This window comes from Leptodactylus fuscus, chromosome 1 (genome assembly GCF_031893055.1).
Source record: "Leptodactylus fuscus isolate aLepFus1 chromosome 1, aLepFus1.hap2, whole genome shotgun sequence".
NCBI lineage: Eukaryota > Metazoa > Chordata > Amphibia > Anura > Leptodactylidae > Leptodactylus > Leptodactylus fuscus.
This window is the reverse complement of record NC_134265.1, coordinates 200,613,131-200,625,644: the sequence shown is the minus strand read 5'-3', so window position 1 is coordinate 200,625,644 and position 12,514 is coordinate 200,613,131. Positions and strand designations below refer to the sequence as shown.

Sequence of the window (12,514 nt, the reverse complement as noted above, 5' to 3'; positions counted from 1 at the left end):
ATGGGACCTCAGTCTAAAATTCTGTTCACAACAAGTTACCCCAACCAACCGTAGGAATTCAGGTGCTTTACACCCCAGTTTGAACAGAGTGGCAGGTTGGAAATGTATGTTGACATTCATTTCATTTGGAATAACTTGAGATTATTTATTTATTTACATTTATTGAGCATCATTAATTCCATTTGAGGGTTTACATGCAGCACACAAAATATACAAAACCAAATACAATACTAAGGGTTAGTTCACATGGCGGTTCTCTATGGGATTGAGATCTGAACAGTTTCCTGGCCATGTACCTAAAATTTCAATATTTTGGTCACCGAGCCACTTAGTTATCACTTTTGCCTTGTAACAAGCTCCATCACGATGGAAAACAGCATTGTTCATCACCAAAATGCTCCTGGATCATTGGGAGAAGTTGCTCTTGGAGGATGTTCACATACCATTCTTTATTCATGGTAGTGTTCATAGGCAAAATTGTGAGTGAGCCCATTCCCTTGGATGAAAACCAACCCCATACATCAGGAGAGTTATGTTAATTTTTGCCACATAAGCCTTATGTTTGTCTTCAAATGGCTGTTAGTAATTCTGTGACGATATAAATGTAGCAATGTCAGATAGGCGTGGTTACGTTTATAGCATGTTGAAGGCAACCACAAGGTATTACCATAGATAATAGTGTCCTAATTATCCCGCTCACAGTTAATAGTCCCCCCCATTAGTAATAGCGTCCACCCACACATAGATAATAATGTCCTAAATATAACTCCCACATGTAACAGTCCCCACATAAATAATCGTACTCCCATGGGTAATTGTATACCAATTACCCCTCTGCTCACAGTAGGTGTCCATAGACGAGTATTATCAGGAGGGGAGGGGGCGTTCCTCCCTGCTCACACTGTACAACACGATAGGCGCTGCTGTGGAGAAGGACGTTCCTGACAGATTGTCAGGAACGCCCTACTGACAGTGAAGTGCTACGGTATCGGCACCGATAGCTCTTTACCCGGGGGAATGATCGGGAAAGCCGACAGTACGCTGAATTCAGCGCACGGTCGGCTTTCCAGCAGTATATAGAACTGCTTGTGCCCATACCCATGAAAGGTCCTCTTTAAAGGATGGGCTGTATACAGTACATTATAGGATAGTGATGGCGAACCTTTTAAAGGGAGTCTATCATTAGAAAAACACCTTTTTAATTAATGGCACATTAGAACAACCTTTAAAAAGGCTCCAAGCACCCCCTGCGTCAACTTTCCACCGCCCCTTAGCTCAATGTGTTGACTCCCCTCTTCCTCTTCTCCATATCTTCTGTCTTTGAGCCCCTATTAAAAGTGAGTATAATATTGGCCTGGGCAGGCCAATATCGGTAAGAGGCCCAATGCCATGTACATACATCACATAATGTCAGGCCCCTTTCCATTAACAATATATATAGCCGCAACCAGGCATTCCCTGATCGCTATCATAGTGCTATGGGGCTCTGACCACCTCCAGCTGGCTTCGGGTCCCAAACACTTCTAGTTGTGGTCGCACTCCCTGAAACCACAATCATTATTCCCCTGTATGTACCTACACACTCGAAAAGAGCAGCCGGACGACCTCCTTCTTCCCCCGCAGTGCAGGCGCTGATTAATGAATTAATCGCGCATGCGTTGGGGCAGATGTCACAATCTTCAGTAAATGTAAGCTGCGGTCCCACAGCCTACACTGTCAGTTTACAGCTGAGTGTTCTACTTGCTGGTATGTCAGAATAAGGCTAAGAAAGTATAATCACTTTATACTTTAAAAAGAGAACACAGTTTGCTGAACACTAAAGCACACTAAGCAGATGACTTAAAGAGGGTTATCCATTAAAAAAAAAAAAAAAAAAAAAGGTCCAAATAACTGGATGCATCAATACAAAACATTTCCTACTATATCCTGTTTAAATTTCGCACCGTTTGGCTGAATTCACACAGCCAAATTCGCCTCAAAACCCTGACCAAAAAGACGGCTTTCATTGAAATCATTGGGAGCCGGTCCGCCTGAAGACACTCCCTCCTCCCAACTAGGCCCATTCTTCGGGCCTAATTCGGAGTGGAGTGCGCGACTGGATGCCGATGCACTGCCTCCGCCTCAGTTTCTGGAACAAAAAACCCCGTGTGCACTCAGCCTTTATCTGATTTATTTTCAGGTCATTAACCACAGCTGTGAAGTTTCGTTTGCGAGTTGATGCTGAGTTATTAGGAATGCCTTTCTGGCAAATGCAGGAACAGGTCCCTATACCTGTCCACATTTGCGGATATCAATCCTTGTGTAATCCGTGCGGTTTTCACTGATCCCTGCACATGATTGTATGCATGAAGACTAACAGATCTGTAAGCTATGCAAACAGCTATAAGTACTGAGGATGAATTATTAGCTGTATTTGAGAAATGGAGATCGATTAAACAATGTATTGGGTAAAAAACTTCAGTTAACTTAAGCTACAAGTCTGCGTAAGATCACTGAGATGAGAATAGCCATTTAGGTCGGGGACCCACATTCTGAAAACAACACAATTTGGCTGCAGCAGAAAAGCAGCAGCAAAAAACAAACGTTTACAGTACCTGAAAATTATCCATAGCTGAAATGCAGCATGTCAATTACACCTACAGAAACACATTTGTATTCCATATAGATATTAAAGGGGTTGTCCCATCACAAGGATCCTATCTATACTGTTTGCTAATGTGAATGTAAGACTTTTCCTAAATACATTGCTTCAGCAAAACTGCTTTGTTTGTCCACTATCTTACTTTATTCTTTTTTTTTTTTTGACACAACCCTTGACTTATCTGGTCATAAGTCAAGTGATGTATCTGCTGCTCTGAGGGGGGAGGGAGGAGGGGCTAAGTGCACGGGAGCGAGCCTGGAGAGGGGGGGGTAGTTTACCCTTTGGGGGCAAGGGGCCGCCAATACAGACCTGGCATCCGCTGTAAGAGAGGCGGATGGCGGGGAGGGTTAGACGCCGGCACAGATGCCTGCAACATCGCTATGCTCCTGCCCTGCTGGCTTCATGCAGGGCAGGAGTGTAGCGATGTTGCATGCACCTGTGTCGGCGTCTAACCCTCCCCGGCATCCGCCTCTCTATTAGAGGGGATGCCGGGTCTGTATGCGCATTGTGAAGGCTAGACTGGTCTCACCATCTATGAGCGTGCACGCAGGGCCAGCGGCATCTCGTTGCTGGCTTTGCATATGTAACCCCGCCCATCAATGACGCAACAAAGCAGGAAGACAGAAGATTTTACAGCAACGAAGACTGGTGAGTATGCGACGTGGGAATACCCCTTTAAAGGGACAGGAACTCCGCACAGGAAAATTCTGTGGCCTTTGTGTGAAAAAAAAAAATAAAAAATGATGCATTTCAGTTGCAGTCTCTTCTGCAGCGCTTTTTGGCTGCAGCTCGCTACATGGGGCCTTAGCCTCAATCTGCGTGCTCTACACTTTTTCTACAAGACTGTTTGTATCAGGATCGTGCAGAAAATTCTATAGGCCGACAAAGTGGGCAAGAATGTATCCCATTTACTTTTATAATTTATTTTTAGGTTCCGTGCTCGATTAACCACTTTTTTATGACCAGGTCATCATTTAATAATACGATCACTTACAAGTAGGTTGACAGACTCAATCACATCCAGAAATACTTCATTCTTTCTATATTTAATTCCCTCTGATCTCCAAGACACAGCATTGGTGACTGTAGCAGGAGGACGAGGGGCTCCAGTTTCTAATTTGTGTCCTTCTTGAGTAATATACCTATACAAACAGAACAAGTATGCAACAAATATAAAAGATGCATGTACATTTTAAACATTTATAAAAGCAGAATAAGTTCTACATTACATCAGATCAATGTGGGAACTGTTCATTCCTACATTCTAATAGCACTAATAAGGGTATAACAGTTTATGAACAATATACGACAGTTACATTGTGAAATGAAGACTGATTTGTTAAAGTAAAATTTTCTTAAAAATGAAAGGATGACATGCCCTATTTCTCAAATAAAATCTGGGGAGTCTGAACAAATTTCAGAGAATTCTAAATACAAAAATGTTGAAATGACTGTGGCATTATTATATTGTATGTTAGCTACACCCATTCACTGTAATCAAACTGATCTCATGATGTGTATTTACGGGGACAATTGCAGGGAATTTGTAAAAGGGGGTAATGGGACCCTTGTTTTCTTGATAAATAAGGGTCCTGAAGATGTAACATTTTGTTGATATGCCATAAAAACATCCCCTTAAAAGGTTTTCCCGTCGCCAAAATAATACCTAATGAACTATGACTACAGAGCTGGGACACACATGCAAAGAAAAAAAAACAAAAACAAACTGTATTTTGTTCCTGATCTGTCGCCCAGATAGAGGTTTTTCCCCTAGCATGTTATAAGTGGCTTGGTGCAACAATGCTTTTCAGTGCCCAGTTTTTTTTCTACCTGCTATGAATGACAAGTACACTGCCTGGCCATGTCAAACACAGCAGGAAGGTAATGGTTTTGTTATAAGGAGAGCAACAGTGATGCCCCCATTGCACCAAACAACTCAGTAGCATATTAGAAAAAGAGCTAATAACTTAGTAATTTCATCACATCAGGCAAAAACAATTTAATGCTTGTGAACCCCAGCTATCTGACTGTTCTTGTAGTTCTGTCAGGACTGTTCTGATAATAGATTCCCTTTAAAACAGGTTGTCCTCGGGGGAGTGGCCTGGCGCTATTCCTAGACAGACGTGTAATCCTTCATCTCCAACATTCCACCGTCCTAAATTCACTTTCGGGGGTCCTATAGGGTCCACTGGTGCCCTTACCTCTCTAATACCCTCCTGCCTACACTGGCTAGTTTTGAAGGGGTCTGTAGACTCCATCATTGCACCAGCCTGGCATCTTCAGCATATCCTGAAGTCCCTCTGTGTGAGGCGCTGCCATTTTGCTATAACCCAGCGTCCCAGATCGCAATCTCAGAAGGCATTTGTATCCAGCCACAATGGAGCCCTGTTTCTTCTACCTGCAATTCCTGCCACCGGCTGTTCAGCATCCATTAGCACAGCTCTCTCTTGCAGCACCGCAGACTTTGCCGGTTGTTCCAACAGGGCCCAGAAATTTGTTAGCACCTGTAGCCTGCCTCCTCCCCTGGAACAGCCACCATTTTGACACAACCGATATCAAACCACTGCTTCCCACCACGGCCCATCTACAACCCATCCTGGCACTACCACAGTTGGAGAAGTACCTACATTTTTCCTGTTTGTCTTATATTGTATGTACTAAAGCTTACAACAGCCTCTGGCCCCCACGTATATCTCTAGGTGGCCATGACAAAAATTTTATAATACAGCTAGCACCCGACGCTAACAGCTGCGATCGGTGCAGACACGCAGCTGTTAACACTTTAGATACCGCGGATAAACGTGACAGCGGTATCTAAAGTGTGCAGGAGCTATGAGCGCTGCAGTCTTTAACCAATCGCCGCCCTCCTGAACGTCATGAGAGGGTGATGATCGGTTGCCATGACAGCCGAGGCCTATTAAACGCTCCCAGGCTTGAACTAAGGCTCCCATTGCCATAGCATGTAATAGATGTGAATGGATTTTCCGATACACTGTAGTACATGAGTATTGCAGCTCATAATATGAACGATCAGACCCCCTCGGGTTCAAGGCCCCTAGGGAGTCTGGGGAAAAAAAAAAAAAAAAAAAAAACACTCACAAAACACTAATTTTTAAATCAATCCCCTTTGCCTAAGTCACATATAAAAACAAAAGTAAACACTTTAGGGATCCCCATACTCCAAAATGGTGAAACTATTAAAATATAAAAATATTTATCCCATACAGAGAAAAGTAATTAAGGGCTAGTTCACACGTGAACTGCCCGCGCGGGTTTTGACAGAGAGAGAGACGCGGCGAGCCGCGTCTCTCTCTTGTCAAAACCCGCCCGCCACGACCATCGCTGTCGCGGCTTAACCCTCTGCTGTCGGCTCAAATGAATGAGCCGACATAGGAGGGAGCTGCCGGGACATCACATTTGACATTGGACATCACATCTGTCTTGTCAACTTATGCCCCTACAGACTCTCCTATCGTATTTTTCCGCGAACTGTGCAGTAAAGTGGAACAATTGGCTCGTTCACAAGTGAACAAAGGGGCAGATTTTGACAGCGGATTTTGCTTCAAAATCCGCCCCTTTACAATGGTGGTCTATGCAGACCGCCGGGCTTCTTTTTTCCACTAGCGGCGGGCTGCTGCTAGCGTAGAAAAGAAGCAACATGTCCTTTCTTCAGGCGGAAGCCGTGGCTCGCTGGACTGCGGCTTCCGCCTAGCGGCAGCACCCTCCTATGTCGGCTCCTTCATTTGAGCCGACATAGGAGGAGAAAGCCGCGACCGCGATGGTCGTGGCAGGCGGGTTTTGACCACAGAGAGACGTGGCTCGCCACGCCTCTCTCTGTGTCAAAACCCGCGTGGGCACCCCACGTCTGAACTAGCCCTTAGACTTTTCCAAATTGATCTGGTGTGGAGACTAATTTAATGCTGTCATGAACTGTTCCATTTCACAGATAGACTCTCTCTAAGGTTAAGGGAGAGATTCGATCTGACTTATAGACCCTGAACATTGCAGATGTGTAGTGTGATTTTAATGCGAATGGAAGAGGATACCCATATTGTTCACCAGCCCATCGCCACTACACAAGGATTTATAATATGATCCTCCTTTCTACCTCATTACACTATGAAATCGCCTATAGCCACCATATCCCTTGTGCCTGGTCAGACTATGACCTGGTTATAATTGACAACACTTTTCAACCCTCCTCTGCTCCCCATTATAGCTGGCAACTATGACAGTTCCTACTAACTGACCCTGGTATTCAATTTTTTGCTCTTAACTTGGTCTTCGACATTGACTAGGCTATTAATTTGGCGGCCCATAACTCCACAGTACGGGGTTCCCTCATAGAAGAAGTCTCACGCCTACAACGAGAACAAACAAGAGCCCAGACAGATTTAGAGCATAAGCTCTTGAAGCATGAAACTGATAATCAGCTCCAACCTTTTCGATATTTAATGAAATACATTAGAGATATTAAATTGTAACTTGACTCTATCCTTACGCATCGAACTGAAAAGGCCGTGTGTTGAACCTAGTGACACTTTTATAGATACGCCAATAACCCCAGATAAACTCTTAACTTCTAGATTGAGGGCGTTCCAGAGACTGAATGCAATTTACCAAATATGGGAACCAGGAGGTACTATGAGCTCTAATACTAACTCAATTTACACCCAATTCCACCAGTTTTATGAGAAAAAAAAACAAAAACCTACTCTACAGTGTTCAATCTCACTCTAGTAGCGTTATTTTTTTTTAACCCTTTTTCCCCCCTGACTTTTTCCCTGAGGTGGGTGTTTGGTGGAGAAACGCTCAGTTTTGATACTTCCACGGTCAGTTTTCACAACACAACACTTCGCTACCACATTCTCAGACTCCTTAGGTCTTCCATTTTCTACATTCCCTCACTCCACACAACCCAGAGCTTTTCATTACTAGCTTTGAAAGACTGCTTATTTAGGGTAGCTGAAACAAGTTCTCTCTCATATATGGTTTACTTAACACCCCACCTACAGACACTAAGCTTGACTTTATTACAGCCTGGAAATGAAATCTTGATTCTACCCTGACCTCAGTCCAATGGATCAACTGTTGTACTTGTACTAGCAAAGGTAGCTGGCAGGTCACCCTTAGGGAATCCTCTTTAAAAGTCCTACATAGGACCTATTTGTCCCTCATCGATTGAATAGCTTTTACCCTACGATCTCCCCCCTCTGTTTTAGGAGTTGCAATGCCTTAGACACTACTTTACATATATCTGGTGGTCCTGCCCGCAAGCCTATCGCTTCTGCATAACTATTCATAGACTGAGTCAATAGCGTTTTGATCAGTTCCATTGTCAGCCCCCATTTTTCTTCTTAGTCTTAAGCCTGTCAGCCTCAAACATCCGCAATTTAAACTATTCCAATGTATTCTGATGGCTACCTGAATCCACATTGGCTTCAGCTGGAGGAAACCTTTTGTCATTGACTGATGTAATTCGGAAAATTGACACAGTTATCCTCCACAAAAAAAAAAAAATTGATGCTTCCATCTCTGATATCCGTCCGCTTTTTGATAAGGTCTGAATACCCTGCGTCAACAGGTCTCACATCCCAGGTCTGCAATACTGTCTTCAACTAAGATTCCCAGATAAGTTTGTGTGTCCCCTTCTTCACTCCCCCTCCACCTTTTCTTTTTCCTTCTTCCCCCTTCAGTTAGGATCCCTCCCATGCCCACCCCCTATTCACTTGCACTATGGTGCTACACTCCCTCCCCCCATACTCCTCCCGTGTTAGTTTTTAGGTATTGATACCTTTTTACCCTTCTTCTTTACCTAGTGCCAATTGTTTTACAATATTACTGTTTTCTATTTTGATTGTTTTGCACTCTATTGTGTTTCTATTACGATTGTCTTACTGTTTGCTCTGTTCTATGTTATGTCAATATTTCAATAAATATATCTTTGAAACTATAAAAGGTTGTCCTCAAGATATGTTTTACCGTATTTTACGGACTATAAGGCGCACTGGACTATAAGGCGCATTGCCCATGAGCGCCTTATAGTCCGTCTCGGTTCATATATAAGGCGCACCGGACTATAAGCCGCAGTCCGGTGCGCATTATATGTTATTGAAAGCGGCGGCAGGCAGACTTTGCCAGCGGCCGCTTAACCCCCCGCGTGCCAGACGCTTCTACTGGAAGCGCTCGGCAGGCGAGGAGGGGCTCTATCAGCAAAATCATGCTGATAGAGCCCAACCGTAAAAGTTATATTAAACTACCCCCCTGTTTTAAAATAAAAGCCTGAAACAGAATGTGAAACACCGAGCGGTGCAGGGTGGGCGGGCATTCAGGCCTCCTCTTCCTCCGATGTTCCGTCCTCCTCCTCTGGCGCTCGCTAACTGATAATGGCCTGGGCGCATGCGCAGTAGCCGTAGTAGAAGCATTATGATATTGCGCATGCGCCCAGGCCATTATCAGTTCGCGAGCGCCGAAGGAAGTGGTCAGGACATCGGAGGAAGAGGAGGCCTGAATGCCCGCCCTGCACCGCTCGGTAAGTTTCACGTTCTGTTTCAGGGTTCTGTTTCACGCCGGCGTGACAGCAGGGCTGCCAGACACTTCCCATTCATTTCTATGGGAGCCGGCATGCGAGCGCTCCCCATAGAAATGACTGAACTGCTTTTTTTCATTCATTTCTATAGGAAGCGCTCGCATGCCGGCTCCCATAGAAATGAATAGGAAGTGTCCGGCAGCCCTGCTGTAACGCCGGCGTGTACGGCTGTGATACACGCCGGCGTTCCGTAGTGTGAATGCACCCTTACGGTGCCTTTTATGTATGTATGTATGTATGGAAGCGGCACGCAGACTTTGCCGCCGCTTCCATCCATATATAAGGTGCACCGGACTATAAGCCCCACTTACGATTTCTGAGGAAATCATAGGTTTTTATGTGCGCCTTATAGTCCGGAAAATACGGTAAGTGTCTGATTGAATTGGGTCTGACTGTTGGACCTCCACAATCACTAGAATGTCTCACATTTCAGTGGAGAAGTGACACGCACTCTGCTGTATTTGACTGCCAGGGATATCCAATAAATGCAATAAGCTATCTTTCCCAGGTCCATAGAAATTGAATGGACTGGAAACGCACATGATTTCATGATAGCAAAAGTCATCAAGATTGTACAATCTTGGGACAACCTCTATGAGCATCAGTCACGCAAAAATGCAGCTGAAGCAAGGCATATGCATTTCGAGGAATTATGTTGAGATAGGTGTTGAGTAAACTTTGAGATGCTGAAGTTGAGATTTCTGAGATGGAAGGTCATCACTGTCTTGCTATGGATATGTTATCAATATCAGGTTGCTGGGCATCAGACACCCCCCAGCAATTAGCTATTTGAAGAGACTGCTCTCTTATACTGCAGCGCAATCCTAAAGGTAGGTCATCAATAGTTTAACCCTAAAAAAACACTTTATTACATTTACAAGCCTGCAAGCATGTTACAACATACACTATAATAATACTCACTCTTGCAAAATTTTGCTATCAGTGGTTTGTGGATAACCAAAATCCATTAGTTCATCTAGTAACTCATATATTATGACAAAATTATCCCGGATACTTTCCTCTTCTAATTCTTTAAAATATTCAGAAAATACCTGTAGCAACATGAATATAGTGGTTAAATTCAATGAAAAATAACATCCACAACCATTACAGTTCTATTCAGTGCTGGTTTAAACATTTTAACAAGGCACAAAAAAGTTAATCCATCTCTGAAGAAGTCTTTTGTGCCTTTAAAATCTGTCAGAAGTGTAACCCAAGTCTCTCACGCGAGTTCCTCTATGGCATGTAAAAAAACTTTACATTTGTAGTAAACGCAAGTAGGGGGCAGGCTGCTCGTAGTTCACCGTAAAGTATATTTGATCATTATAATGAGTAACAATGTATATTTTACCAATGTTTTAGTGGTGGATACAGAGTTAAGACATCATTGTAAAAGCTAGCTCTTCAAAACAAATGCTTTGATTTGTCAAGATATATCAAGGTGAGTAACGGTTATACGGAGTCTTAGCAGATCCAAAATGCCTTCCAAACCAATATAAATGCTGCATAGTGGCCTGGAAACCAGAAACAAAGCGTGATTTATTTATTTTTTATGGATATGAAAAAAAATCAGCCCAAAAATGCATCAGGAACAAACAATTTGCTTAGTGACAACCCTACGTGCGCAAGTTCACCTCTGGAAACACCACCTTTGCACCATGAGTGATATGTACAGACTCTGCCTGGGCCATGGCCCTCTGTAGGCAAATCTAACAAATCACACCTGCCCCAAATGCACTTGTAGGCAGATTTGCAAATCTTTAAAAAGGGCCCCAACATGGAACTCTTATTGGTTTAGGAGACACTTTGGACCCGAGACCCCCTCTACAGGTATCCTATATACATTTTACTACAATAGATATATTAGTAATTATTATGCATGAACCATTTATGAAGAAGTTGAAGTGTGGAAAAATAGAGGAGCTCATTTGGAAATTTAGCTTACTGGAAAAAATAGTCCATCCTCACCTGAACCACCTTGTAAAGGAAGGAGAATACCAAGGAAACACAAGCATTCTTTTTGGATGTTGCAACCACTACAGAAGTGCTAAGGATCACTGGTAAGTCAATTGTTTACAGAACATTTGCAACAATACTTGAAACAAGATGGTAAATTCTGTATGCTTTTACAAGTCATCAAGCTACTTTATACAGCTTAAAATCTATCATGAAAATAAAATGTATCCTATATGACAAATTTTCTGGCCTTATGTGTGATGCCCTGTTGACTTCTTTTACAGAAATGCAAAAAAAAATAAAAAAAAATCACAATTGCAAACAACTAAGGGCATGTTCACACAGAGTTTTTTTTTCTGCAGACTGATTTAGAGGTGGAATCAGTCTCAAAATCCACCTTCCCCCCACAAGTGGCTCTGGCTTCAACTTATGTCTATCACTAAGTCTTTGAATCCCCCCTACAGTGTCCCAGTACCTACAGAAAGTCTCTCAAGTAGCCGATATCGAGGAACTTTCCCACTTGGACCTTCGCACTCACCAGAAATTCAGCTCTATGTGGGTGCAATGATATACTGTCTCTAACAAACGTACTTGGGAACCCTCACATTACAAATCCCGTTGTGTCCTTCATTACTCACTTTGTGGCGTTATTTTGAAAATCCAATAAAACGTTATTTACAAATTAAAAAACCTGCCTTCCATTCATTTCAATGGGAGTAAGTAGCAGGTTTTTCTCCTCACTAGATGCTTTTTTCACCTAGAGGGAAAAAAAAAGTGACACGACTTATCTTAAGACGGAGTCCACCTTGAAAAACCCACTGAAATCAATGACGGGCGGGCAAAACACAATGCGTCAAAAACTGCAAGCGTTTTTTTTGAAAGAGATGTTATGGGTCTGTATGGTCTGCTGGAGCAAAAAACGCGATGAAAAACATCACGTAGAAAAAAAAAAAAAAAAAGCATAAAAAAGTTTCCTAATTCCTGAAGATTTTTTCAGTCTGCAAAAAACTCCATGTGAATATACTCTAAAGCTCACTTTAAGCTATCGTTATGACTGCTTATAAAAGAAGGCATAATGCTCTGTCAGTTCCCTCAGAGTTTTTCTTGTTTACCCAACATAACTATGGAGACATGGTTAAGAACGTCCTTGTTCTCCTGTTTGAGAGGTTTCAGACCACAAATAATATACCGATGATCTGTGCTAGGAATATGCCTCAAATGTTATTTCCACGAGAAACCTTTTATTAATATATTCTGAGAAGGGGAATGGTATGATATGACTACTGTCTAGCTATTCTTGCCCAGCTTTGCTACCAAAACACTAACAA

The 12,514-nt window shown here is 42.9% G+C and overlaps 1 protein-coding gene across 1 annotated transcript in view; it reads right to left on the bottom strand.

Annotated features, from left to right (window-relative positions):
* AP1M1 (adaptor related protein complex 1 subunit mu 1) overlaps positions 1–12,514 on the bottom strand; it is a 31,769-nt gene that overhangs the window by 14,410 nt on the left and 4,845 nt on the right. The window contains exons 3-5 of the mRNA XM_075281919.1: positions 11,199–11,266; positions 10,152–10,282; positions 3,636–3,783 (exon numbers count right to left, since the gene is read on the bottom strand). Coding sequence (XP_075138020.1) covers positions 3,636–3,783; positions 10,152–10,282; positions 11,199–11,266 — 347 coding nt within the window. The remainder of the gene's footprint in view (positions 1–3,635; positions 3,784–10,151; positions 10,283–11,198; positions 11,267–12,514) is intronic.